This window comes from Pseudoliparis swirei, chromosome 4 (assembly GCF_029220125.1).
Source record: "Pseudoliparis swirei isolate HS2019 ecotype Mariana Trench chromosome 4, NWPU_hadal_v1, whole genome shotgun sequence".
NCBI lineage: Eukaryota > Metazoa > Chordata > Actinopteri > Perciformes > Liparidae > Pseudoliparis > Pseudoliparis swirei.
In genome coordinates this window covers 6,832,909-6,858,450 of record NC_079391.1, presented here as the reverse complement: position 1 = coordinate 6,858,450, position 25,542 = coordinate 6,832,909, and the positions used below count along the sequence as shown (strand labels likewise).

The following is a 25,542-nucleotide window of genomic DNA, read 5'->3' as shown; positions in this document are numbered from 1 at the left end:
TCATAACCTTCTGTTTTGGCTGGCGGTCCGGGTCCGGATGGGACGGCCTCTGGGTCCGGACCCGGACCGCGGTCCGCCAGTTAGTGACCTGTGGTCTACACCAACCACCTCAGTGGACACGTCTGTTAAACTCCTGAAGTTCGCAGACGACACAACTTTCCACTGGCCGTCACTCTGATGAACACTTCACTAGATACAGCCATCTGCACTACTTGACTATCATCTTTCTTTCTGCACTAACATCCCCAATTAATTGTCACTGTTGTTGTTGTTGTTTTTCTATATTGTACATACATGTTGCTATTTTGTCTTACATTTTTTTTAAATATATTTATCTTGCGATTTGAAAATTACATGTAACCTGAGTCAAATTCCATGTATGTGCACACATACATCGCCTCGGCTCGGACCCTTTCAGTCTGAGGTCGTGATTTCATTTAGGACCTTTGTGCGTAGAGGCTCTTCTTGAGCTTCTCAGTGTCCACCTGGTGTATCTGGTACCTTCTTCCCGAGATCAACTGGGAGAATATGCCTTAATTAAGGTGCTCGGGATTCTCAATGATTCTCTTAGCCTTATTCTCGCAGCTCCTAAACATCAAATGTTAGGTGCTGTTTCCATACCATACATGTCAGTTGCACAGGTGTATTTGAGGGACACCTGACATGTCCTCAAATATCTGAGGTGAAACAGTCTCTGCCTATCTCACCACTGAGTTATTGAAGCTGTCCACCCTCTACGCGAGCACTCGTTGATATTAAGGAGGGCGAAGTTCCTCCCCTAGCTGCTTGTTGTGGTGATCGCAGTCAGGTTCTCCTCTTTCCTCAGGTAGGCTTTTTCTGTGTTGTCTGTGGTCAGGCCCAACACAGTTTTGTCATCAGCAAACGTCGAAAGTGACGACATAGCAGGGGGCTTAAAACGCAGCCCTGGGGTGCTCCGGTGTAAACCAACTTGGTCAGTTTTTTGTGTCAAAAGTCCTTTTCTGTTTTAATAATTCAAATTAAGGATTTTAGTCACTGGAGTTTATGAAATCTGCTAAACATTTATGGTATAGTGAAGTCATGTGTCTCAGTCAAAGTATTAATCAACAGTCCTAGTATTTTTCTATACGCTTTTATTTTAACACATATAACTATAAATATATAACAATTATCCAACTGTTAACATCTCTCATTGTAAAGATCACATGAGCCAACAAGCCAGCTATACATTTACAGTATATACAGGACTGTCTCAGAAAATTAGAATATTGTGATAAAGTTCTTTATTTTCTGTAATGCAATAAAAAAAACAAAAATGTCATGCATTCTGGATTCATTACAAATCAACTGAAATATTGCAAGCCTTTTATTCTTTTAATATTGCTGATTATGGCTTACAGCTTAAGAAAACTCTAAAATCCTATCTCATAAAATTTTAATATTTCCTCAGACCAAGTAAAAAAAAGATTTATAACAGCTGAGTGTTTGTCAAGGCTCAGGAAACCCTTGCAGGTGTTTCGAGTTAATTAGACAATTCAAGTGATTTGTTTAATACCCTACTAGTATACTTTTTCATGATATTCTAATATTTAGAGATAGGATATTTGAGTTTTCTTAAGCTGTAAGCCATAATCAGCAATATTAAAAGAATAAAAGGCTTGCAATATTTCAGTTGATTTGTAATGAATCCAGAATGCATGACATTTTTGTTTTTTTAATTGCATTACAGAAAATGAAGAACTTCATCACAATATTCTAATTTTCTGAGACAGTCCTGTATGTTATATATATGTGTATGTACTTATATACGTGTATGTCTACAGGACTGTCTCAGAAAATTAGAATATTGTGATGAAGTTCTTTATTTTCTGTAATGCAATTAAAAACACAAAAATGTCATGCATTCTGGATTCATTACAAATCAACTGAAATATTGCAAGCCTTTTATTCTTTTAATATTGCTGATTATGGCTTACAGCTTAAGAAAACTCAAATATCCTATCTCTAAATATTAGAATATCATGAAAAAGTATACTAGTAGGGTATTAAACAAATCACTTGAATTGTCTAATTAACTCAAACACCTGCAAGGGTTTCCTGAGCCTTGACAAACACTCAGCTGTTATAAATCTTTTTACTTGGTCTGAGGAAATATTAAAATTTTATGAGATAGGATTTTAGAGTTTTCTTAAGCTGTAAGCCATAATCAGCAATATTAAAAGAATAAAAGGCTTGCAATATTTCAGTTGATTTGTAATGAATCCAGAATGCATGACATTTTTGTTTTTTTAATTGCATTACAGAAAATAAAGAACTTTATCACAATATTCTAATTTTCTGAGACAGTCCTGTATATATATATATATATATATATATATATATATACAAGCTATCATTCGCATCCTGCTCCAGCGAACGGCTCACACAACGCAGTGCAGGAAAATAGCGGTGGATGTCTGTGGCGATAAGTTACATGACAACACAACATTTAAAAGCTCTAGTTGAAGTTTAACTACACATTTGTGTTTGCCTCCTCTTTCTCCATCATCCATTTCCAGAGTATTTTTCTAGCCTACACACTCATTACATATAGTTACAGCAGTCTTAGTCACTCCAGATTACGATACTACCTGGATTCATTAAATTACCTTCATTGATAAAGGTTTCCCATGATCGCGTGGAGCCAGCATCCAACTGTTGTCACCACAATGCTTCGGGGCGTTGTGGCGTCTCATTTTCCCACGGTCCATATAGAGGTTCAAATCTATTGTCTTTAAAGACAATAAATGGGTGTAAAATAAAAATGAATGTCCGAGCTCACTGAGTGTAAACAAGTACAATCCCTGTCGAAAAGGACTTGAGTCCGACCTTGTGTAGGTCGAGAAGAACCAGCGTCTCAACTTGGGACCATTTCTGTGTTTGTGTGTGTCAAAGGTCTTATTGTTAGCAAACAGGGAGACAAGGAGACAAAGAGACAAACACACACACACACACACAAACAAACAAAAGAAACAAAGTGAACGTATAGGAGGCCTCGCACACCTTGCTCCCTGAGAAATGCTCATTCAGGAAGACTGAACGATGAATTTCAGGTTATTCTACTTAAAATAAAAGCTCAAATTACAAAGGGATGTACGGTATTTGTGTAAAGTTAACGCGAGAGAAGAGGGAGTTTGTATAGAACGAAACATGAAAGGAGACGGAGGACGGCTCCGGTCACTTCACTCTGCCGTGCTCCACAAACGGATTCAGCCGCAGCGCTGAGTCTGCTGCATTGGAGCTGCAGAGTTAGTGCATGTGTGGTTTAACTGTGAAGCTATTCGGTCATGACTAGGACAGTAAGGGATTACCATGCTCTGTGTGCGTGTGTGTGTGGTAGCAGCCCTCAACTGTTATCATTGTAACATGCTAATCCCTGACAGATTAGCTACTGTTTCACTCCTGTTTACCACAACTACTTTTCCAATACATTTCCTTCCTCCTTTCCATGATCACTTTTAATTTGTTTCCTTCCTTCCTTCCTTCTTTCTTTCGAGATCCATTGGTTTTGGTTTTGGCCGGCACTCTGCTGCTTTCTTCTTGCCTTCAACACATTGTCTAATCTGTCATGAATGGATTATCATACATACACTCATCATTGCACTGATCATTGTAGTGTATTGTATCTAATATGCCGTTTTGTCAAATCAGTATACAAAACTAAATTCCTAGTGGCCTTAAACAAAGACATACGATAGGCCTGACCTTATAATTCAAATCCTCAGAGTGAAAGTTTATCAGCGATACTGAAAACACGTCTTCGGTTGAGTTGTTTCATAATTGTTCTCAAACATTTCTCCATGTTTCTGTCTTTCCTGCTATTTCAGTATTTACCCTGCAGACAGATCAAATAAAGACAGAGGAGGCGAAATGGGCCAGGATCCAGTTAGATGGATAAAGCAGACAGACAGTATGCACAGTAAGACAGAGAGACAGACAGACAGGCAGACAGACAGACAGAGACAGAGAGACAGACAGACAGAGAGACAGAGAGACAGAGAGACAGACAGACAGAGAGACAGAGAGGCAGAGAGACAGACAGACAGAGAGACAGAGAGACAGAGAGGCAGAGAGACAGACAGACGATCAAAAGGACAGAGAGTCAATCCAGAATGTCCCAACAGAGCGCTGGTTGTTTTGATATTTTTGGGAAATGTGGTCAGCAGCATTCCAGTCCTCCTTCCGCCCTTCATCAATACTGAAAAAAGTGCTGACTAACGCAGACACGCAGGCAGGCAGACACACACACACACACACACACACACTCTCACTCACTCACTCACACACACACACACACACACACACACACACTGTTCAGTTCTTCAGAGCATCACACCACGCGTACGGATCACATTTTGACAACTGAAGGTTATTATCAGTCTTATATTGCAGTTGCCGTGGTGAACATTATGACAGCTGTTTGCATCCCTTTTTTAAATTTCGGATAAAGTGCTAACCTTAAAGAATAGCAGGGTGGGATTTTTTTAAATGAGCATTTGTACATTTCTAAAACGAAGTACTCAGTCTGGGTATCAAAGGAAGAGAGTCTAATCAAATTCTGACCGTGCAGCTGTGTGTGTGACACTTTTCCTACAGCTGACTTGGTGATTATTTGAAAGTAGAGGGCTTTGGCTTGATGCTCTCACATACCAAAAATGGCTCGAGAAACAAATTTGTGTTGCTGGGCTAGTCAAACATTTGTATTTCTATTTAGATATGCTCCAATCCTATTACAGAGCTCACAATAAAACGAGGGCTGTTCGAGTGACACATACATCTTTTTTTGGTTGACAAGCTTTGTTGTGATTTTGTAAACATCTGTTAATTGTAATCTAATTTAAAAAAAATTAAGAACCAAATTTGAAATGCTGGCAGCAGAGCTTCTGTTCTTTTTCTATTTTTCCAGCGCAAATGGCGGTTTTAGTTGGTGGGAAGCCTGTGAGGGACCCGCATGTGTTATTATGCCCTTCAGGTGAGGCTCCTTGTCGTGAAAAGAAGCTGTTGGAGAAACTTTTTTTTAAGTTACATCTCCAGCTGCTGTCTGGCCATAGCTGCAATAAGGGCAGCGCCCTTCCATCTGCCTTCTGATGGCAGGAAGGTCATGTCACACCGAGGAGCCAACACTCTGGCAGTCTCTTGGAGGATGCCGGAGAAACTAGAAACAGCAATAGAAGAAGAAGAAAAATATTTGAAGGACTTTTTTTAATTTTTTAATTATATTTTATTAGTGTTCAGAATCTCACATACACATATTTCAATTTTTCAGATTCTATGTATAAAGAGAAGTAAAAACAACAACAAAAAACCCCATCTACAAATAAAGAAACAAAAACAATACCATATTAACAGAACTATAAATAAAGCAGGGAGAAATCATTTTCCATAGAGTAAAGAAATACAGTCAGGCCATTTATCTGTGACATAGTTGCACCACTTTTGCCAGTTTAAAGGACTTTAAAAAAATAATTAAATAATAGTTTTGTTCCTGTAGCGCACCACAACTATTAGACACAAATAACTCACTGTGGGTGTAGTTTGTAGAGTGTCCCGTCCACCCCTACGGTGATGTTCAGATGGTCCAGTCCTCGGTTCTCTCTGATCTTATCGACCACAGCCGCCATCCCCGCCCCACACAGCTGAGCTGCACGCCGTGACACCGCCCCACATACCTGGACAACAATGAAAACCGTTATCGAGACGACAACACTCAACAGACTGTTGCTGCCACAGTTTGCTGAGCCAGACAATATCATATCGCTTCTGAACCATTAAATATATCTCTTACTCAATCCTAAAATTATGTTGCAACAGAAAAAAATGGTTCCTTAAGTCTAAAATGTGTATTTCGTAACCTCTCTCTGGCATTTGAGATGTAAAAGAATCAGGACAAAGAGTTGCAAAAGATGATATTATCTTTATAATCTTCTTATTTCTAATGGTTGTTTCCGAGGTTAGTTTAACATACCACTCATGAGGGCTGCATTGCATTTAGGTCACTAGTTCCAGGATCCTATATGCTGGGTGAAGAAAGTATATTAAATGGAAGAGAGGGATGAAACTTGTGTTTCTCCTGAAAAGACTGTCTTAGGAAGTAGGCGACAAGTGTCCAGTAAATACTTCAGTGAGTTCATCGATTCAGACTTAAGTCTTGGATGAGGAAATCTGACCGAGGGGGACTACTAGATAAGTGAAATAGTATTATTAATGTAAAATATCAAATATATTTGCTTTAAATATATATGTGTTTGTGCTGAACGGTCATCAGTTACAGTATAACAAAGAGTGTGTCCTTATTATTGCAGTTCACTTGAAAGAAAAGTCTGAAACTATACTGAAGCTGTTCATTAATAACCACAACAAAGTGTTGCTCATTAGTTGTTGGTCTTCTACCTCTTTGACAATAATGCTGTCGTCACAGGTGCAGTCAAGCCCCAGCTGTTGGAGAATAGATCGGACCTGCAGTAGAGCCAGGCGGCCACTAGGGGGAGACAGCACTGTTACATACGTTACACGGTCAAATACAACCAACATTTAGTCATACACATTTTTTTTTAAAAGTATACAAGTACATATATGAATACACACATATGTTTTCCTACCTCTCTATCTGTGACAGGTATTTGGTTTGGAACATTCCAGGTGTTTTTAAAGCTTCAGTGACGTGGCCTCTGAAGAGCAACCCTCCTCTGGTTAAATCCAATAATACCCGACGGACAACTTCTCCTAAATACATCCCACTCGTCAGCTTTTCAAACCTGCACAATCACAAAGACACAAATCGTTAGATTCACATAAGCCATGCGACCGCATCATCGAGTTTCCAACCGGATTAATTGAAAACACACAGAATCATTGAGGCATGAGACGCGTACATATTTCCAAAATTATGCGAGTAATATGTGGCCTAAACACACAACGACATCAACAGAAACTATGAAAAAAATGTACATTTCCAAGTATGAGAATGTCCTTGTATAGATGCAAAGACATACATACTGTCCTGAAATCCTATGACACGCACATAATGATCAAACAATAATAAATCAAATAAAATATGTGTACATTTGATGACCAAGCATAGAGCATCCACACACACACACACACACACACACACACACACACACACACACACACACACACACACACACACACACTCTGAGTGTTTCTAACCTTTGTTTTTCAGGGTGCAGTGAGTTTCGGTCGACCTCAATGTCGTACGGTGTGATGATGTCATCAAGAGAGCCATCGTCCCCCAATCCCCCCCATTCTGTGTTTACACACATCTTTGGGATCTCCGTTCTCTCTCTTTCTCTCCCATCATCCTGCCGACAGCAGAAACCAATGAGGGGGTTACATAACGCTGCTAAGTTTTTAGAGAGTCAAATGTCGCATCGATCCTCAATCGCGAATAAAAAAAAAAAAAAAAAAAACTTTAACTAAGAAATATGCCTAGTTTAGTTAGTGAGTTTATTATACTTTTATTATTATTTTTATATTATATTTACATTCATTTATACTTATATATATTAGTTCCCATGTCTATTTATTTATGATTCATTCTATTTTTTATTTTGTTTATATATATTGTCTTGTTTTTTATTGTCTATTGTTGTATTAGGCACCCTTTGGGATTGCATCTAAATTTCGTTGTTCCTTTGCACAATGACAAATAAAGATCATTCATTCATTCATTCATTCATTCATTCATTCATTCATTCATATGAGCGTTATCATCTAAAGAGTAATTCACTGTTTATAAGACGTCTTCTACCTTATCCTCCTCTCCTCTCTCCATTTGTCCCGTCTTGTCTTCGCTCTTCTCGATGTTCTTGAGCTCCTCCATGTAACAAACATTAGTGCCACTTCCTGCGAAACAGAGTCACATAGTCTGTATTATCCCAAACTTTACAATTACAATATTCAGAAAATGTTTCTCGCTTTAGTCGCTTGTGTTTGGAAAAACACTGACGTGCATTTGTATTACGGGACTTGGATCTTTCTATCTTAACCGTCATACCTACAAGAATGATCACAACTCTAAATATAATTAGATTCTTAACTGGAATACAAACACCAAAGTTACTGACCACTCGTCAGAATAACATCACTTTGTAAAGAGTGAAACACTCTGAAGGTTACACACCAGCAATCAGTCCAATTTCACACAGAGCGTCTTCACAGGCACAGCTCATCATGGTCGCCACTGTGTCATTGACGACTGCCGCGATGTCCAAGTCAAACTCCTATAGGTACAAACATGCAGGTGTATACACAAACACACACACGCACACACACACACACACACACAAACACACACACACACACATACATGTGCAGTACAGGGACTGGTATTTAGTAAATCACTCAGCATTCTTTAAATGTACAGATGGGTGCAGGAGGTTTTATTAGTGTCGCCAAATTAATTAGAAATATTTCTCTCGAGGCCTTTTATTCAACATGTATATGTGCAGTACACCTTTGAGCCACACGAGGAAGCCTGAACGTTTGTATTGTTTTAACCCTCCTGTTACCTTAGGGTCAATTTGACCCCATTCAATGTTTAACCCTCTTGTTACCTTTATATTTACTGACATATTTTACCCTCGGGGTCAATTTGACCCCAGCAATTAAAACCTCCAGAAAATTATTAGAATTAATATTGTTTCCCAAGTTTAAGTGTGAGGTACTTTATGTTTGTTTGTTGACTACCTAAATAGCCCTTTAAATATATTAAAAAGTTGATATTTCTTATATGATTGACACAGTGAAAAACAGCCTGGGGTCAAATTGACCCGAAAGAACACAGACATTAAACATTGAATGGGGTCAAATTGACCCTAAAGGTAACAGGAGGGTTAATAACTGTAGCCATAACATTGAATCTAATTTGAAAGACTAATTCACAGTCTGTTTGATTTACTGATGAGAGAAAACAATTATAAATAGGGCCTTTTAAATTGGGTTGTGATGCCGTGTCATTTTTTTAAGAAAGTCAGTCCCAAGAGGAAAAGTTAGCGAAACACTATATATGAATATAGTCTAGACTTCATTTCTCATTCTAATTTACATTAATTTGTTTATGTGCATTTTACATAAACAAACATGCACGAATAAGAAATAATTAATCTTTCACCTCATCTGACTACACCCAGATCATAATTATTCATAATTTGATTGCGACCCGGATGAAGCTGATGGATGAAGCTGAGGGATGAAGCTGATGGATGAAGCTGATGGATGAAGCTAATGGATGAAGCTGAGGGATGAAGCTGTCGGATGAAGCTGAGGGATGAAGCTGAGGGATGAAGCTGAGGGATGAAGCTAATGGATGAAGCTGAGGGATGAAGCTGATGGATGAAGCTGATAGATGAAGCGGAGGGATGAAGCTGATGAATGAAGCTGAGGGATGAAGCTGATGGATGAAGCTGATGGATGAAGCTGAGGGATGAAGCTGAGGGATGAAGCTGTCGGATGAAGCTATTGGATGAAGCTGAGGGATGAAGCTAATGGATGAAGCTGAGGGATGAAGCTGATGGATGAAGCTGAGGGATGAAGCTGATGAATGAAGCTGATGAATGAAGCTGAGGGATGAAGCTGATGGATGAAGCTGATGGATGAAGCTGAGGGATGAAGCTAATGGATGAAGTTGAGGGATGAAGCTGATGGATGAAGCTGATGAATGAAGCTGAGGGATGAAGCTGATGAATGAAGCTGATGAATGAAGCTGAGGGATGAAGCTGATGAATGAAGCTGAGGGATGAAGCTGATGAATGAAGCTGATGGATGAAGCTGATGGATGAAGCTGAGGGATGAAGCTGATGAATGAAGCTGATGAATGAAGCTGAGGGATGAAGCTGATGGATGAAGCTGATGAATGAAGCTGAGGGATGAAGCTGATGGATGAAGCTGAGGGATGAAGCTGATGAATGAAGCTGATGAATGAAGCTGATGAATGAAGCTGAGGGATGAAGCTGATGAATGAAGCTGATGAATGAAACTGAGGGATGAAGCTGACGGATGGATGGATGTTTTTCTACTTACGTTGCGTCTCTCGATGGCTTCCCTCAGCATGCTGACCACATCACGTCCTTCACAGCCGGTGGCGTGGAAGCCTTTGGTCCAGCTCACCAACGAGCCCTAAAGAACAAACAAAAGTTGAGAAAAGGTTACAAAATGGAATGAAATGAATGGATAAAATAAGTTTGAAAAGCTATGAAATGACTCTCTGACCGTGTCTATCGCCGTCTGCTCGCAGGGGAAAGAGAAGATGAAGCATGCGGGAAGACGAGCGTTCTTCATCCCCGTGTAGTCCAGGAAGTCACTTACACACTGCGCTATGAGATCAAACAACTAGAGACGGACAGAGAAAGAATGGTTTTTAAATTAAAAACTATTGTAGACTTTTCATGTAAAAGGAAAAAAAAATTAAGATGTGTCAAATTGAGTGAAAATTGTTTCTTTGCACAGTCATTCCATCACTAGCCACGCCCCAGTGTCACGGCTTCTATCCACCAGTCCTTCTGTCTGGATTAGTTTATACTAGGTTTTCAAATTCAATAATATCATTTAAACTCCATCTCAAAACATTCTTGTTTACACTGAAATTTGGTTAATTTAAATACTTTATGGCCTTTTTATCTTCTGTTTGTTTATTTTCCTGCTCCATTTTTTACAGTGTATTGTACTTTCATCTTTTTACTGTTGAGATGTTTTGGCCCCTGTTGTTGCCAAATTGTTTTAATTAACAACTGTACTGCACTTTGTGACACTTTGTGATCAGTGAAATATAAATACACTTTACTTACAACAACAACAACACAACAACAACATGTCCTACCTCCTCTCCACTTCCCTGCATTACCTCCGGTGGTACGGGGTACATCTTGTGGTAAAGTGGTGAGTTCGGTTGCAGACCTTGTTTGAAATTCACCAGCATCGCTCTGAAGTTTCTTGCTCCCAGATCCAAGGAAAGGTACTTTCCATGTTCTGAAAAACAAAAACTAAAATGAGTTCACCGATAATCTGGTTTGACATGATTCAGATTAAAGTCCAACACTTTAAACAACTTTGAATTGTTCCTTGTGTGTGTTTGATGTCGGGTTCTGACCCGTGCCATCGGGTGTGCGGTAAACAAAAGAAGGCAGCATCTTGAGAGCAGAGGGGCCTTTGCTCTTCAGCCCTGCTTCAAGCCCCATCCTCATCCTGGTCTTCATCACCTGGAGCTGCTCCTGGCTCAGTCTGAAGGGGGACAGCGTCTCATCCACCTGCGATGCATGGAACAGATACTTTGTTTTACGAAGATATGATTGTATTCATTAGTATTAAATGTGTACACGACATGCATACACTACAGAAAAAACACACAACATCCGGACCTGCAGCCTTCGGGATGCCAGTCGTTGGGCGACCGCCGCAACCAGAGCAGCTCCTTTGCTGCTGCCGCTGTCTGAGAGGACGAACCGGACATCGCACTCGGGGAGCAGCCGCCGCACGACTTCATGGAGCCGACGAGGAAACCTGAGAGGAAGGAGACTCGAGTGTCACCGCCACGGGTCGCCTGCAGCCGCATCACTGCTGTTCACAATGGAGACGTCTGGCAAGGTTACGAGTCTCTCCACCGTGAGGACCATGCAATCCATCGGAGGGAGTGGGAGGGTGTGAGTGAGTGAGGGTGTGAGTGTGTGAGTGAGTGGGTGTGTGAGTGAGTGAGGGTGTGAGTGAGTGTGTGTGTGTGAGTGAGTGTGTGAGTGAGTGTGTGAGTGAGGGTGTGAGTGAGTGAGGGAGTGAGTGAGTGAGGTGAGTGAGTGAGTGAGTGTGTGAGTGAGTGTGAGGAGGTGAGTGAGGTGGAGTGAGGTGAGGAGTGAGTGAGTGGTGAGGGTGTGAGTGAGGTGAGGTGTGAGTGAGGGAGTGGAGTGAGTGAGTGAGTGAGTGAGGTGAGTGAGTGTGTGGTGAGGTGAGTGAGGTGGTGAGGTGAGGTGAGTGTGAGTGAGTGAGTGGTGAGTGAGTGTGAGGAGTGAGTGATGGTGAGTGAGTGGGTGAGTGAGGGTGTGAGTGAGTGTGTGAGTGAGGGTGTGAGTGAGTGAGGGAGTGAGTGTGTGAGGGAGTGAGTGTGTGAGTGAGTGGGTGAGTGAGGGTGTGAGTGAGAGTGTGAGTGAGTGAGTGCGAGTGTGAGGGAGTGAGTGTGTGAGGGAGTGGGTGAGTGAGGGTGAGTGTGTGAGTGAGTGAGTGTGAGTGAGTGGTGTGAGTGAGTGAGTGAGTGTGTGAGTAGTGTGTGTGTGATTGTGTGTGAGTGTGTGAGTGAGTAAGTGAGTGAGTAAGTGTGTGTGTGAGTAAGTGTGTGTGTGAGTAAGTGTGTGTGTGAGTAAGTGAGTGTGTGTGTGAGTGTGTGTGTGAGTGAGTGTGTGAGTGAGTAAGTGTGTGTGTGAGTGAGTGTGTGAGTGAGTAAGTGTGTGTGTGAGTAAGTGAGTGAATGAGTAAGTGTGTGAGTGAGTAAGTTTGTGTGAGTGAGTAAGTGAGTGTGTGAGTGAGTGAGTGTGTGTGTGTGTGTGAGTGAGTTTGTGTGTGAGTGAGTGTGTGTGTGTGAGGGTATGAGGGTGTGAGTGAGTGAGTGTTTGATTGAGCACCTCTGTGTCTGTTCACGGCTCATCGTGTATTCTGTATTATTTTTGTTCAACACTTCATAACTTCTGGCTGCTGCGCGTGATGACAGCCGACTGCATCTGCAGCCCGTCCACGACTACTGAACAGATTGCGGTGTGTTGGCTAAAAGGATCATGTCAGGTACTCTAGGATGTGCACACAGACAATTTTGGTGAATATAAAATGTAAAAGTAAAAACCTACTGCGGATGCCTCTTGTAAACACTTCCATCCACACCGACAGTGATCCTGAACGTCCTCAAATTCCTGTTTTGCTTAATTCGAGTCAAGATGGCCGCCAGTCCTGCAGCCACCAGATTTGAGGACCTGAAGGACACGACGGTGCCGACATGTCGGACAGCAACACAGTCGTCAGACGATGGGGTCAAATCGAGATCCACGAGGATGTTTCTGGTGTTCTTCAGACCCGTTTTGTCCCTGAACCAGACAGAAGTGATGTCATCTTTTGGTCTGACACAGAGAGAGACAGACAGACAGACAACTCACTCCTCCATGGCTGCTACATGTTCAGTGGTGATCGTCCCTTTAGTCCTCAGGGCATCCGACACATGTCCGTGAAACAGCAGTCGGAGTTTCGCCATCTTTAAAACAACCAGCCTCACCAACTCACCCAGATACATCCCACTGACCATCTTCTCTAGGCTACAAGTAGGAACAAAAGAAAGGTTTACGGTCGATGTGATGTCATTGATGCTGTGTCACAATGTCATCTCATCAGAAAAAGGCAACGCTGCTCTTCTCACATTTGTTTCCCAGGGTTGTTGGAGGCCGCGTCCACATCCCTGTCAAACTCAGTGATGTAACCCTCCAGCGCCCCGTCGTCTCCGAAGGCTCCCCACTCCGTGTTCACACACATCCGGCCCTCGTCTCCCTCCACCAGGCCGACGTGACGCAGCTCCTCCATGTAGCACGCGTTGGTGCCCGTACCTAAACACACAAACACATCCACGTTCATGCTCTGGTTCCTCTACATACACAAAAACTCTGATGTACACAACCACTCACGCAAAACAAGGAGTCCCTCTCACTTGCAGTGATCCAGTGCTCCACTAGAGGGCGCTGCAGTTTACCGACAGGTGAGACCACGTTTTGAAACACGTTTCATATTTCATCATAGCAGGCCCAAATAGGTTAACTGCAACCTAAATGTGCATTTTAATGGTCTTTAATAATATCTCAGCTAATTTGAATTGTAAGTATTAAAACCGGTATTTGCTTGGACTGCATTATTTGATCCAGCGTTCCAGTGTACAAAGATAAAGATGAAACATTACAATGGCTGTTTATCTGGCACAAATAAACACACTGACTCACACCATCACACCCTCACACACTCACTCACTCACACACTCACACCCTCACACACTCACTCACTCACTCACACCCTCACACACTCACACACACCCTCACTTACTCACACCCTCACACACTCACTCACACACTCACTTACTCACTCACACCCTCACACACACACAAGACAACAGTGTGTACAATAAAATGGATATAATAATAATAATAACATTCAATTTTATATAGCGCTTCTCTAAATACCCGAAGTCGCTTTACAGATTGCAGAGTCCAGTAGTCACACACACACACACAGTCATACCGGTGGTGGTCAGCTACATCAGTAGCCACAGCTGCCCTGGGGCAGACTGACAGAAGCGATGTTTGGATGGCCTTCTTTTGATTTAGTCTGACCTCTTGATCTGTGTGTGTGTGTGTGTGTGTGTGTGTGTGTGTGTGTGTGTGTGCACATGCATGCAGAGTGAACAGCTCCTTCAGGTTCGACACAACCAGCACAAGGAAAGAAATGAATTGTAAAAGAAGAAGAGAGGATTTTTTAAAAACGAGACGATGGAGAATTACCCAAATATTTATTAAAGATGATAATCTGGTATTGATCGACTTCCATTCAACACACCGGAAGCTAATGAAGGCCTGGTGGAACAGACGAGTTGCACACACACACACACACACACAGAGATACACAAACACACACACACACACACTTGTTTTGAGTGTAGGGAGTTGGAGATGGAGCCTGTGACCATTAGATCTGCTTATTGACATTGGTAATAATTGTTTGTGCAAAAGTCTGATTTAGGAGGCGGTGGATAAATTACTTGACATTATCATATCTGTATTATTACCATAATATCAATATTTAATTTCTTAATATCACGGTTACCGTCAATACCGGCTCATTCCAAGAACCTTGAGTGACTGGTATGAATCTGATGATATCCACTCGACGAAAGATGAATGTTCTCACCTACGATGAGTCCGACTTCACAGTACTGGTCATCAACGCCGCAGGTCATCATCGTTGCCACGGTGTCATTAACCACGGCTAACACCTCTACATCCATACCCTGCAGTGAGAGGGATCACAAGGCGACATCAACTGTACCCGACATACCCAATGAAGGGCTTCCGAAGAAGTGCAGTCGCAGCTAAGTGATGAAAGTAGGGAAGATATTAGGAACATTTGGCATTAAAAGTCATGCCTTAGTACTTTAATGGCCTCTCTAACACATGGAACATAGTTTATGGGTCATAGATGTAGACTGTCGTGAATACAGGCGTCCTACCCCAGTTCTGTCGATAGACCCTCTGAGGGCCTGGACCACATCTGTACCCTGAAGGCCTCGGGCCCGAAAGTTCTTACTCCAGTTTAACAACAACCCCTGCAGAGAAATGCATCCATTCATAGTTAAAAAGTAACATAAACTGCAGGTGCAGATCGTGAAAAACCAGATGGGTGTCGAGTGTCATCACCTGATTCACGGTGGTTTGTTCACAGGGGAAAGAGAAGGTGAAGGCTAGAGGATGTTTCTTCTCCAAACTTATGTTCTTCTCATGCAGGAAGTCCTTCAGAGACTCTGACACGTGGTCAAAGAGCTTCGGGCCGAGAGGGAGAGACGACGAGAAGAAGGTTGAAAATGGGTTTAATTTTTAACGCCCTCTCAGCCGCCCCCCATCTTTGTTTCTAGCCTTTCCCTCTGTGCATGTTACCGTCCACGTTCCCCCGTACCTCTGCTCCGCTCCCGATGTGCAGCTCCTTGGGGATGGGATAGGTCTTCTCCTCCATCTCCACTCCTCCCCTCGTTATGCCCGTGCCCTCTCTCACTTTAACTTGGAGCACCTTAAACTTGGATCCTCCAAGATCCAACACCAAAAACTCTCCTTTCTCTGCAGTGAAAAGATACACACATGTGATTTGTATTGTACTGTGTGTGTGTGTGAGAATGTTTCTCCAGGGAATGCATTGACCTACAAAAATACCTTGAAAAGGTTCAAAAAAACATTGATTTTATTTACCCGATCCATCGGGAGTGGAGCGGACGTGTGTCGGCAGCATCTTCATCGCTGCTGCAGCGTTGCTGTCCTCCGAGAGGCCTTTCTTCATTTCAGCCTGGAACCGTGCCGAGATGTCGCTTAACTGGTCGTCATGGAGACGCATGGCGGACAGATACCTGTCCACCTACATCATTAAAGGTGAAACAGAGCAAAGAGAAAAAAAATGCAGATTTATTCGTTGTTTTCTATCTTGCCGACAAAGTAATAAATAACACACTTACTCGATCTTATTTATTTAACCCTCACATTTCAGATAAATGTGAAGATCTTGATGGGGAGAGTTATTTATTATCAGGAAATTCACTGGTTTCTTTTATCTTGAGGGTTTGTCAATGGCAAACATTTACCAGTTTTGTTGCAACACAAAATTAACACTTTTATCAAAAGGTTAAATGTCAGTGACTTAATTCAAGGAGTGTCACTCGAATATGGAGGAGGCTTTTTTTGCCACAAGTGGTGGGAGAATAAAATGTTTTACAAATGTTTTAAGAGAAGGAACATCTGCCAATCTTCTCAAGAAATGACACACATACACACACACACACACACACACACTCACATACACACACACACGCTCAGTCCCAGCCTGCACACTCAGCAAATCTATAACTGTTGTGTCATGCTGAGGGGGTAAAGTCACTCCGGCCATGCAGCCGGCTGCATTTCACAGTTTTTGTGTGAGTGTGGATGTGTGCAGCGTTCCATATGAGTGTGTCAATATTTTGTCCCCGAGAGTGTGTTGGTCCCATGTGCACTTAGAGAGGAGGATAGCAACACTGCCAGGGAAAGATGTTAATCATTGCTCAGGAGAGATTAATGGTGACACAATAACAGCACCACGATCATCTTATCACAGAGCAGGCTGCTGCCTTTTCTTTGGGATAAAATCATAAATATTATGATTTGTCTTTATTTAATGAATGCCCTATACTGAATGATGCATTACATTGGTGCAATGCATTAGAAGTAAAGTTTACTTTTCCAAATATTAAACTGAAGTCTAATACATATTTTGCTTGAACTTGCCATAGTTTCCATATTCAATGTTTTTCAGTAATGTCAGATGATTAATGCCATACATACACTTGTTGTGCACCGTAATTTAGCAAATTCTGAATATTAAAATTGGTTTGGTTACGTTTTACATTTCAGTTTGAACATACGACAGCGTCATTGTCATTCTCATAACACCTGGTCTGCAGTCGTCGTCTCCACTGTGAGAATTACTGCAGCTGGAACACAAGTGCGGTTTAAGTGGCGGTGGAGCTCTTACCATCTTTGTGGGATCCTCCTGGGGTTTGGAGAAGAAGGAGGCAACGACATGAACCACAAACATCTTGATTTGCAAAACAAACCACCATGAAAAACTCTTCCAGTTGGATCGTTAATAAAATAAGAAAAGGTGCAACTCCTGAACTACAGAAAGTGTTTCCTCCCTGCTGGTCGTCTTGTTTTGTACCACTCCAACTCAATGATTAACAACAAGCCAAACCCCTCGATCCCATCATCACCTCCAATCTCTCTGGCTCTCCTCCCAACCTTATCTTTTTTGTTGCGTGTCTGGTGACCGATAATAAACTCTGAAGATCTGCACAAACTGCAGGTTAACAAACTGTTAGTAAAGACGTACTACGCAAAAGGTCAAGGACATGAGCGACGTTTTTGTTTGTTATGCATCGTTGATGACAGTTTAAAAAAAAGAAATATTTAATGTATAAATGAACTTCACTTAGTTTTTCATCATGCGTTTGTATCATTTAGTTCAGGGGTCCCTAAACTTTTTCCTGAGAGGGCCACATAACGTTTCCCTGGAGGGCCAGCCGGGATACTAAAAATATGCTAAATCACATCGTGTTTAACGTACGGGTACTTCGTTAGTATCGATACACCGTGCAGCGTGACAGCAGCAGATGTAGCGGACTAACATTCAAGCTAACCTAACTTCCCAAACGCTGTGGACATCTGAACGCTGATTGGCCGAGACGCGACACGTCCCATCAAAGATGTTCTATTGCGAAGAGCACCACTCCACATTTTCTCCGCGTCTCACTGCAATCTCAACGGCAGCGGGCCAGGTGAAAAAAATAATAAATCGGAACGCGTCTCTGGTATTGTTCAGGGGGCCGGTCCACATGTGGAGGCGGGCCGTAGTTTGGGGACCACTGATTTAGTTACTCCCCAGTTTGAGCGGTATAATACAAAATAAATAAGAAATCAATACTGTTAAAAATAAAAATGTCGTAAATTTTTAATCGACTAACATCTTCAAAAAACAAACATACATGAACAAATATGGCATCTCAGCTGTTTATATAGACACCAACAGGGATGCACTTCATTCTATGTACACACAACGTTGACTACAGCTGCAGAGAATGTCAGATTACTCTCACCGACGGTAAATGCCTGCAGTCGAGTTGTATTTGTAAATCTTTACGCACGTCTATCGGTATCGGGAGCTCCAGATGGAGATTTAAAGTACTGTATGGATACATTTTTGTGACTTTTCTGAGGATTTACATTGGAGTACATGGAGCAAGAAGAAAGCAAACCGATTCCTGACCTAACACACACACACAAACAGTGCATGTTAAAGTGTGTCCTGGTCACAATGCTTGTAAAACAGCATTTACAACACACTGACTGTACTGAAATATTGTGGGGAACCAAAATGTTGCTCGTCAGTCTGTAAGTTACAACGTAAACGCGTCGTTCAGGCAGCATGTCCAAAGAAAAAAGGTAAAATCCAAATGAGGGCAGTAAAGTCTGTTGTTGGGCTAATTTGAGAGACTTAAATGACTTTAAGGGTGATTCTGAGTCGTTTAATCCACGTCCAATGACCGAATCAAACACTGGTCTGACATGTTGGTGTTGTATTTTCACAGCTAAAAGCTTTTTTATAAGCCCTCCGGGACTAAAAACAAACCGCCAGATGTTTCATTCACTTCTTTTTCTTTTTCCTTTTATTGATATTATTGAGAGGTTCGGCATCGAGTGTTCCCTGATTGGTGAATTCCTGCTGAACTCCCTTCTGATCTTTAGACCACTCCTTCTGGAGCTGCTGGAGCAAATTCGGAGTCAACAGCCCGTCTCTCACCAGGCGGCTCGCCAGAGAGCTGTCCATCTCCCCCGGGTCTCTTCGTGCCCTTTCACCTTTGCTGTTGGTCAACGGATCACTGCTGGCAGTATTACCACCCGCTGGTCCGCCCCGGCTGCCTTGCGTCCGCAGCGGGTCGGTGGCGGTCGAGTCCGTGGCTCGGATGAGACGGGTGATATTTCGAACGCCCTCTTGTATGGTATCGTCAAGTTCCTGCTGGGTTTGCCGAACCAAGGCCGTGTCTGGGAACATGTCCATGAAACGGTAGCTGCAGAAAAATAAAAATACAATGTTAGACTGTAAAGACGATGGAATACGATCATGATAATTAATACATAATTATTACACACGACCAATAGACGATTACGTCAAACAACAGCTTCCCATCATAAAACATGGCAGAAGAAGAAGACTTGTTAAAAGCATGTCACCTCAACCAGAGGTACAGATCTAAGACGTCGTGAACAGCTTCCAGGTGAACCAGGTCTTTGATGTTTTTGGGTGCAGACAGAGGCCAGCTGACATGACGAGCCACCCAGTCAAAGGTCAGGGGTTCGTCTCGACTGAACTGACGGGCAAACTGACGGAGAAACGGAAAGACTCAAATCAGTGCAAACGAAGCTGCGGGTACCGCTCCAGAAGCAGGAAAGAGCTTTCTTTGCACACATCACCAACGCTAACATTACAGTATGACAGCGGCATTAAGTCAGAGCGCAAAAGTAAAGTAGCTCTAAAAGTGTTTATCCTTCCTTGGACTTGAACAATGAAACACAGAATCGGATGCAGTCGTCTGATAAACGGAAACATTTCAAAAGTAAAAAAGAAATCTCTGCAAACTGATCTAAATAGTTACATATCCAGAAATGTACCAAAGAAACCACAAGAATATCTGATTGATGATTACAGATGAAATATTTTGTTTGATATTTCACGATGTAAGTCCACTGCCATTACTATTAATGAATCATTTGTACTTTCCACTTGTCGCCTCATCAACCCGACCATACCTCCCTATATGTACAGGGTTCATACTCATTTTTAGCGATTAACTTCCAACACTTTGTGCATTTCAGGCAAATTTCCATGAGAACAGTGTAACGTGATTGATCTGCTCAGACATTTGAATAGTAAAACAATTTAGATTTCTCTCAGTCCAGCTCAACAGAAGCACACACACGCGTTCATCTCCCACCTTCTTCCCATCCGTACCTTGAGGAAGGAGGTGCATACAAAAGGTTGTTTCTTGTTGATGGGCGCAGTGCAGAAAATGTAGCGGGACCTCAGGTTCAGTGGAATGTGCTGAATCATATCAGCCAGAAACTTGAAGTCTTCGATGTTGCAGACAAAAAACATCCCGTCCACCTGGGAGAGGCTGACAAATATGTCCTGAAAGAGGAGTCGCCACACAGTGAGTCAGAACGAGAAGACGAGGCCACTGCATGCGTGGAGTAAACCTTCACCTGGACACGAGCGTCTTTCTAAACGGTCAGAATTTAACTTCGGGACTACGAAGTTCACACAGAGACGACAGTTCATTATTAATTCATGAACACGAATGAGCGCCTCGAAGAACTCAGGCTGTTCTGGAGGAACACATCCCACCCAGAGAGGAATACTCATTTGACAGAACCAGCCCGAGTGGGTGGGAGAACCAGTGGATGAAGAGATGTTTGTACTCACGACGAGGTTGGACAGGGTCGCCTCGGGTAGATGATAGGCAAACATCTCTATCTGCTCTGCTGTCGGATGGAGACCTGCAGTCTGAGAGGAGGAGAGACACATCACACCCGTTAAAATACTTCATGCTCCGAATTCTACCGACACGTTTACCTGAGAGTGTGCGTTCGATCGCGGGCGTGTGTGTAATTGATCACCTTTATGGGTTCGACGGAGTGGCTGAGTATTTCCTTCAGAACAGGCAGGTCATCTCTGTGCATGGTGGTGGTTTCTCCGTCTTTGAACTTGGAGGCGTACCTGATGACGGGAGCGAGGAGACGGCTTTTAGAAACTTACTTGAAAGAAACTAAATTGCTCGTCACCGGCCACGACATCATAACTGCTGGGAGGTACCACAAGAGCAGTTTTGAGTACCTAGATGTGTTTGTTTTGTCCCCCTGTGTGTGTGTGTGTTGCATCTTCTCCACCACCGTTGACCCTCCTGAATGGGGGGATACGGGGGATATTAGGACTGACCTCCCTGCGCGGCCAGATATCTGCAGAGCTTGTGATGTGCTGATGGTCTCCATCTGTTTCTCCCCTTTCTCATTAACGTTGGGCTTTATCAGACTGTTGAAGATTATACGTCTTATACTCCTGGAGAGAGAAACAAAGAAAAGCAGAACAATTATCATTATTTAAATCGTGAGCCGAGTTGGTGGAACGGATACATTTTTATTAAATCATAAAGCTTAAAGTTTAAAGTCCCGATGTGTCGGATTAAATCATTTCTGACTTTAGCAGCTCCTAGTGGTGGATGCTGAACATAACAGCAACAAATAGGATAAAATGTTTCCCAATGACGATTTTAGATCAATATAAATATACAACGTGCAGGTTGATATAACATCTGCATAGAATGTGGCATAAAGAAAACTTGAAATATATCATTTGAGTACATGCCTTTAAAAAATATATTTCTTAAAGGGAAATATCTTAACAATATTACAGTTTGCATGATGGGACTTACAGGTTAAGGCCCATCCCAATAGCATCTGTAGCAACCAGTATCTTGCAGGGGTCATCAGGGTCATTGAACTTCTTGGCCTGGGACAGCTTGGTGCCTGTCGAGAACAAAACAACCGAGCTCTCAACGTCTGGAGCTCTACAATATTTGATTTTCATGATGTTTTTGGACAACAGCTGAGTTTAATATCATTATTATGATTAGTAAGAGGTAATTTACACATGACCTACTCTTTCTTTAATAAACATGCAGACGCTTAATGGATGAAAAAACATTCACAGATTGTTTTAAAATCTTAATCTTTTCAAAGAGCGAGGACTCCGTTGACATATTAAGTATTGTCCTTACACACAAACATACATTTATCTTAACATCCTTTTAAAAACTCACCTGGTGGTAAACTCCCATAAATTACAGCACATTGCAGTCCTCTGGCCTCAATCTGTCTGCTTAGGGAGTAAATGTCATTTTTACTGAAGCAAACGATGCAATCTCCCGGTCTCAAGTTGTCCAACGACTCCAGGGCTTGATCCAAGATTGTGAATGGAGTTAACCGCTTGTAGGTGTTGACCTGAAGAGAGAGGGAGGAGTGGAGGGGCACAGAAAGGAGAGAGCGAGAGAGCGTTCACCCAAACACAATGATTAAAAGAAACCATGAGTAACATAATTGACTCTCCTCTTCCTGCTGCCCGACATATTGCCGTCTCACCTCCATCTCCTCTCCAGTGGTGTACATCAGCTCTCTGATGAAGTCGATGGCTGCGGGCTCACCGCACACATGGATCTCCTCTGCGCAGAGACCTAAACAAATACAAAAGACGTCAGCTATTTCGACACATGAAGTTGAAAACATCAATAAATGGGACAAAAACATGCGAAATCTGCGTACATTAAGTTTGTTAGAGGCGTGCTTGTACAGATTTTGTTTGTGCGCTTGTGTCATCAACAAGATTCAGATATAAAAAAATATAAAAAACACATTAGCTCTGTATGTGCGTGTGTGTATTTGGATAACTATGTTTTTGAATGTGTGTTACAAACCCAGCAGTGCTCTGGTCCAGGCCCAGCCTCTGGAAGGATCTCTGATCATTTGAATTTCATCGATTACAGCCACCTCATCTGAAGACAGACAAACAAAGAGAAAAACAAAACCCGGGCTTTAATGGTCTCGGTGATGCCATCTCTTTGTTTATTAACACAAACATTATTTCCATCGGTTCCTAAACTTCTGCATTTCCTGACCAAACAGTGGGTTCTAGTGACCAAGCAATAATATCAGAAGGTGTTCTTGTGGCTTAAAAGGTCTGCTACCTGAAATATCTCAAGAACAAATAAATAAATATTACTGCATTCATTTAAGGATGGGGATTAATTATAAATGACTGAATTCAAAAGAATAGCAACTTGCACATTTGTCCCATACAAAAGGATTAATTTCCTCTTATTTGTTGTGTTTTATTTAGCTGATGCAACCTGATACGATCCAATTCAATGTAATGTCCAATAGAGTTGTTGAGTCTTCTTGTTATATTAATGCTATTAACCAGAAATGTTTATTCGCGTTAGGTCTACTTACAAGGTGTGTTGACGCTACACATCTCAATGGTACAGGCCACATGACCAGATACGCGACCGTCTGGGTCCATGAAGGTCCTCTCCTCTCCAGTAACCAAGTCGCATGGCACACCCTGGAAATACAATAGTCAACAGTACGGTGTGGTGAGAAAAAGATGAACAATGACATCTTTAAAAAAAAACACACACACACACACATACATATAGTAGACATTTAGATTAAAGACATTTGTCTCTCAGATTGAAGACTTTTTAAAACTTGTGTAGTGGTTATCCCCAAGACGATCAAATGATAAAAGATAAACACGTACGGCTATGTTGCTCTTTTCAAAGATCTCGTGGGCCAGTAATTTGAGGGGTCCACAGTAGACCCCCGATTTAGCACCCAGGTAGCGCTGGATGGCGTGGTAGGTTTTACCACTGTTGGTGGGACCAGCATGGAAAATCACCTTCCTTTGGATGGCACGAGCCTCGGGGTACCTGAAGAACACACATACATAATGTAACCACAGAGTAATATTGTGTATATTACTACACATGAATAGACAGAGTCACACGCTTTGATACGTACCAGTTAGCAGGGACTCTGAGGTCTGAGATCTTTCTCAGGTCATCCATACAGTCCAGCATAGGAAAGATTATCTTGGCATGACGCATAAAGTACGGGTAGATGTCATCAACATGACCTGTAAAACGGCAGATATTAACATTTCTTTATCGTTTGAATTTAATAAATGTATTAATATGAACTCTTGACAACTCCATCTTGAGCTTGAGGTTTAATTAAAAAACAACAAACCTGCTCCAGAGCAGATGTCACTCAGGATGATGTGCAGATCAGCGGGGAGTGATGTCACTTCCAGGACAAACTTCCTGAAGCTAATGAAGGCCTGGTGGAACAGACGAGCTACACACACACACACACACACACACACACACACACACACACACACACACACACACACACACACACACACACACACACACACACACACACACACACACACACACACACACACACACACACACACACACACACACACACACACACACACACACACACACACACACACACACACACACACACACACACACACACACACACACACACACACACACACAGTCTGGTTACAACTGTGTGCTACGGTGACACAACTGCTTTTCAGCTTTACTTATTCAGTGAATGTATGTCTTAACTTTTCTGGTTCTCTTCCCATGTATGTGTGATCATATTTGTAATACTGCTTGATACTTTTAATTTCTTGATAACGGAATGTGAATAAATGTTCTTACATACATTTTCTATTGAAAGATAATCTGTAAAATGGTCTGCATTTCTACAGAGCTTTTATCCAATAACGGTACAATATATTGTAATTTCTAAAATAAATTGTACATTAATTTCTCACCATCCAGGCCATGGTCCGATGCCATCTTCTGCATCTCCTTCTTCTTATAAAACCGATTCAGAACTTTCAACAGTTCACCTGAAGCAGAGAAACAATCAGAACATAACTTGTAAGTCTATTATTAACAGCAAGACACCAACACACACACACAATGCATTTAAAATAAAGTCCATTTCAGATATCTCAGATAGTGTTGACGCACAGAAGATGAACAGCACACTTTAATTACCACCTCTTTGTCTGAATTGCTGAATAATTCCACTTTTAAAAAGTCCTGCTCAAGTAGCTAGACTCACTTTTATGGAGCGGCTGCGTCAGCTCCAGCCCCACGCTCCCGTCTACCGAGCAGTCCGTCTTCAGGGAGATGGGGACGAACAGAGACGTGTCTGGAGGTTTTTGAGAAGAGCCGCTGGATGAAACGTATCTGCTGCAAAGCACCGAGCCCGCCGGACGCCGTTTGTGGAAGAAACCAGACGCGTGACAGGTGCCAGCAGTGGTGGTCGCAGTCCGGGTCCGAATGTGGCGTTGAAGTCGAGAAAACAAAAACACACACCGGCTTACCGACATCGCTGCGAGTAGTTTGTACGCACCTCATGCGGGCTGCGGACGAAGCGTGTGCTACTGTAGCTCCATGCCGCTCAGCAGGTCTACATGTGTGAATTACACGGCACCAACTTCACCAGAGGACGGTCAACGCAAACTGTCTTCCTGCTACTACAACGTGGAACAGGACCAGTC

At 42.3% G+C, this 25,542-nt stretch overlaps 2 protein-coding genes across 6 annotated transcripts; both read right to left on the bottom strand.

Annotated features, from left to right (window-relative positions):
* Positions 1–2,335: 2,335 nt before the first annotated feature.
* On the bottom strand, positions 2,336–17,479 carry LOC130193203 (hexokinase HKDC1-like). 5 transcript variants are annotated; one of them, XM_056413631.1, is made up of 21 exons: positions 17,314–17,475; positions 16,002–16,164; positions 15,715–15,872; positions 15,459–15,581; positions 15,272–15,367; positions 14,953–15,052; positions 13,421–13,604; positions 13,164–13,319; positions 12,861–13,094; positions 11,394–11,535; positions 11,126–11,282; positions 10,880–11,004; positions 10,249–10,368; positions 10,060–10,155; positions 8,162–8,261; positions 7,790–7,884; positions 7,189–7,340; positions 6,618–6,773; positions 6,409–6,496; positions 5,542–5,687; positions 2,336–5,173 (listed from the first exon to the last, which is right to left on the bottom strand). In XM_056413631.1, the coding sequence occupies exons 1-21, from the start codon at positions 17,374–17,376 to the stop codon at positions 5,041–5,043; spliced, it is 2,787 nt and encodes a 928-aa protein (XP_056269606.1). In that variant the 5' UTR covers positions 17,377–17,475; the 3' UTR covers positions 2,336–5,040. The 5 variants fall into 5 exon arrangements, with proteins under 5 accessions (XP_056269606.1, XP_056269604.1, XP_056269608.1 ...); XM_056413629.1 differs by having other exon boundaries at positions 10,856–11,004; positions 17,314–17,474; XM_056413633.1 differs by lacking the exon at positions 2,336–5,173 and adding an exon at positions 5,984–6,035 and having other exon boundaries at positions 5,598–5,687; positions 10,856–11,004.
* Positions 17,480–18,274: 795 nt separating this feature from the next.
* On the bottom strand, positions 18,275–25,486 carry supv3l1 (SUV3-like helicase). Its single transcript, XM_056412567.1, has 16 exons — positions 25,101–25,486; positions 24,805–24,882; positions 24,195–24,302; positions 23,967–24,081; positions 23,707–23,875; positions 23,397–23,508; positions 22,862–22,939; positions 22,530–22,621; positions 22,211–22,391; positions 21,824–21,917; positions 21,331–21,450; positions 21,012–21,111; positions 20,818–20,898; positions 20,347–20,523; positions 19,569–19,717; positions 18,275–19,405 (listed from the first exon to the last, which is right to left on the bottom strand). The coding sequence occupies exons 1-16, from the start codon at positions 25,369–25,371 to the stop codon at positions 18,982–18,984; spliced, it is 2,349 nt and encodes a 782-aa protein (XP_056268542.1). The 5' UTR covers positions 25,372–25,486; the 3' UTR covers positions 18,275–18,981.
* Between the last annotated feature and the right edge of the window lie 56 nt (positions 25,487–25,542).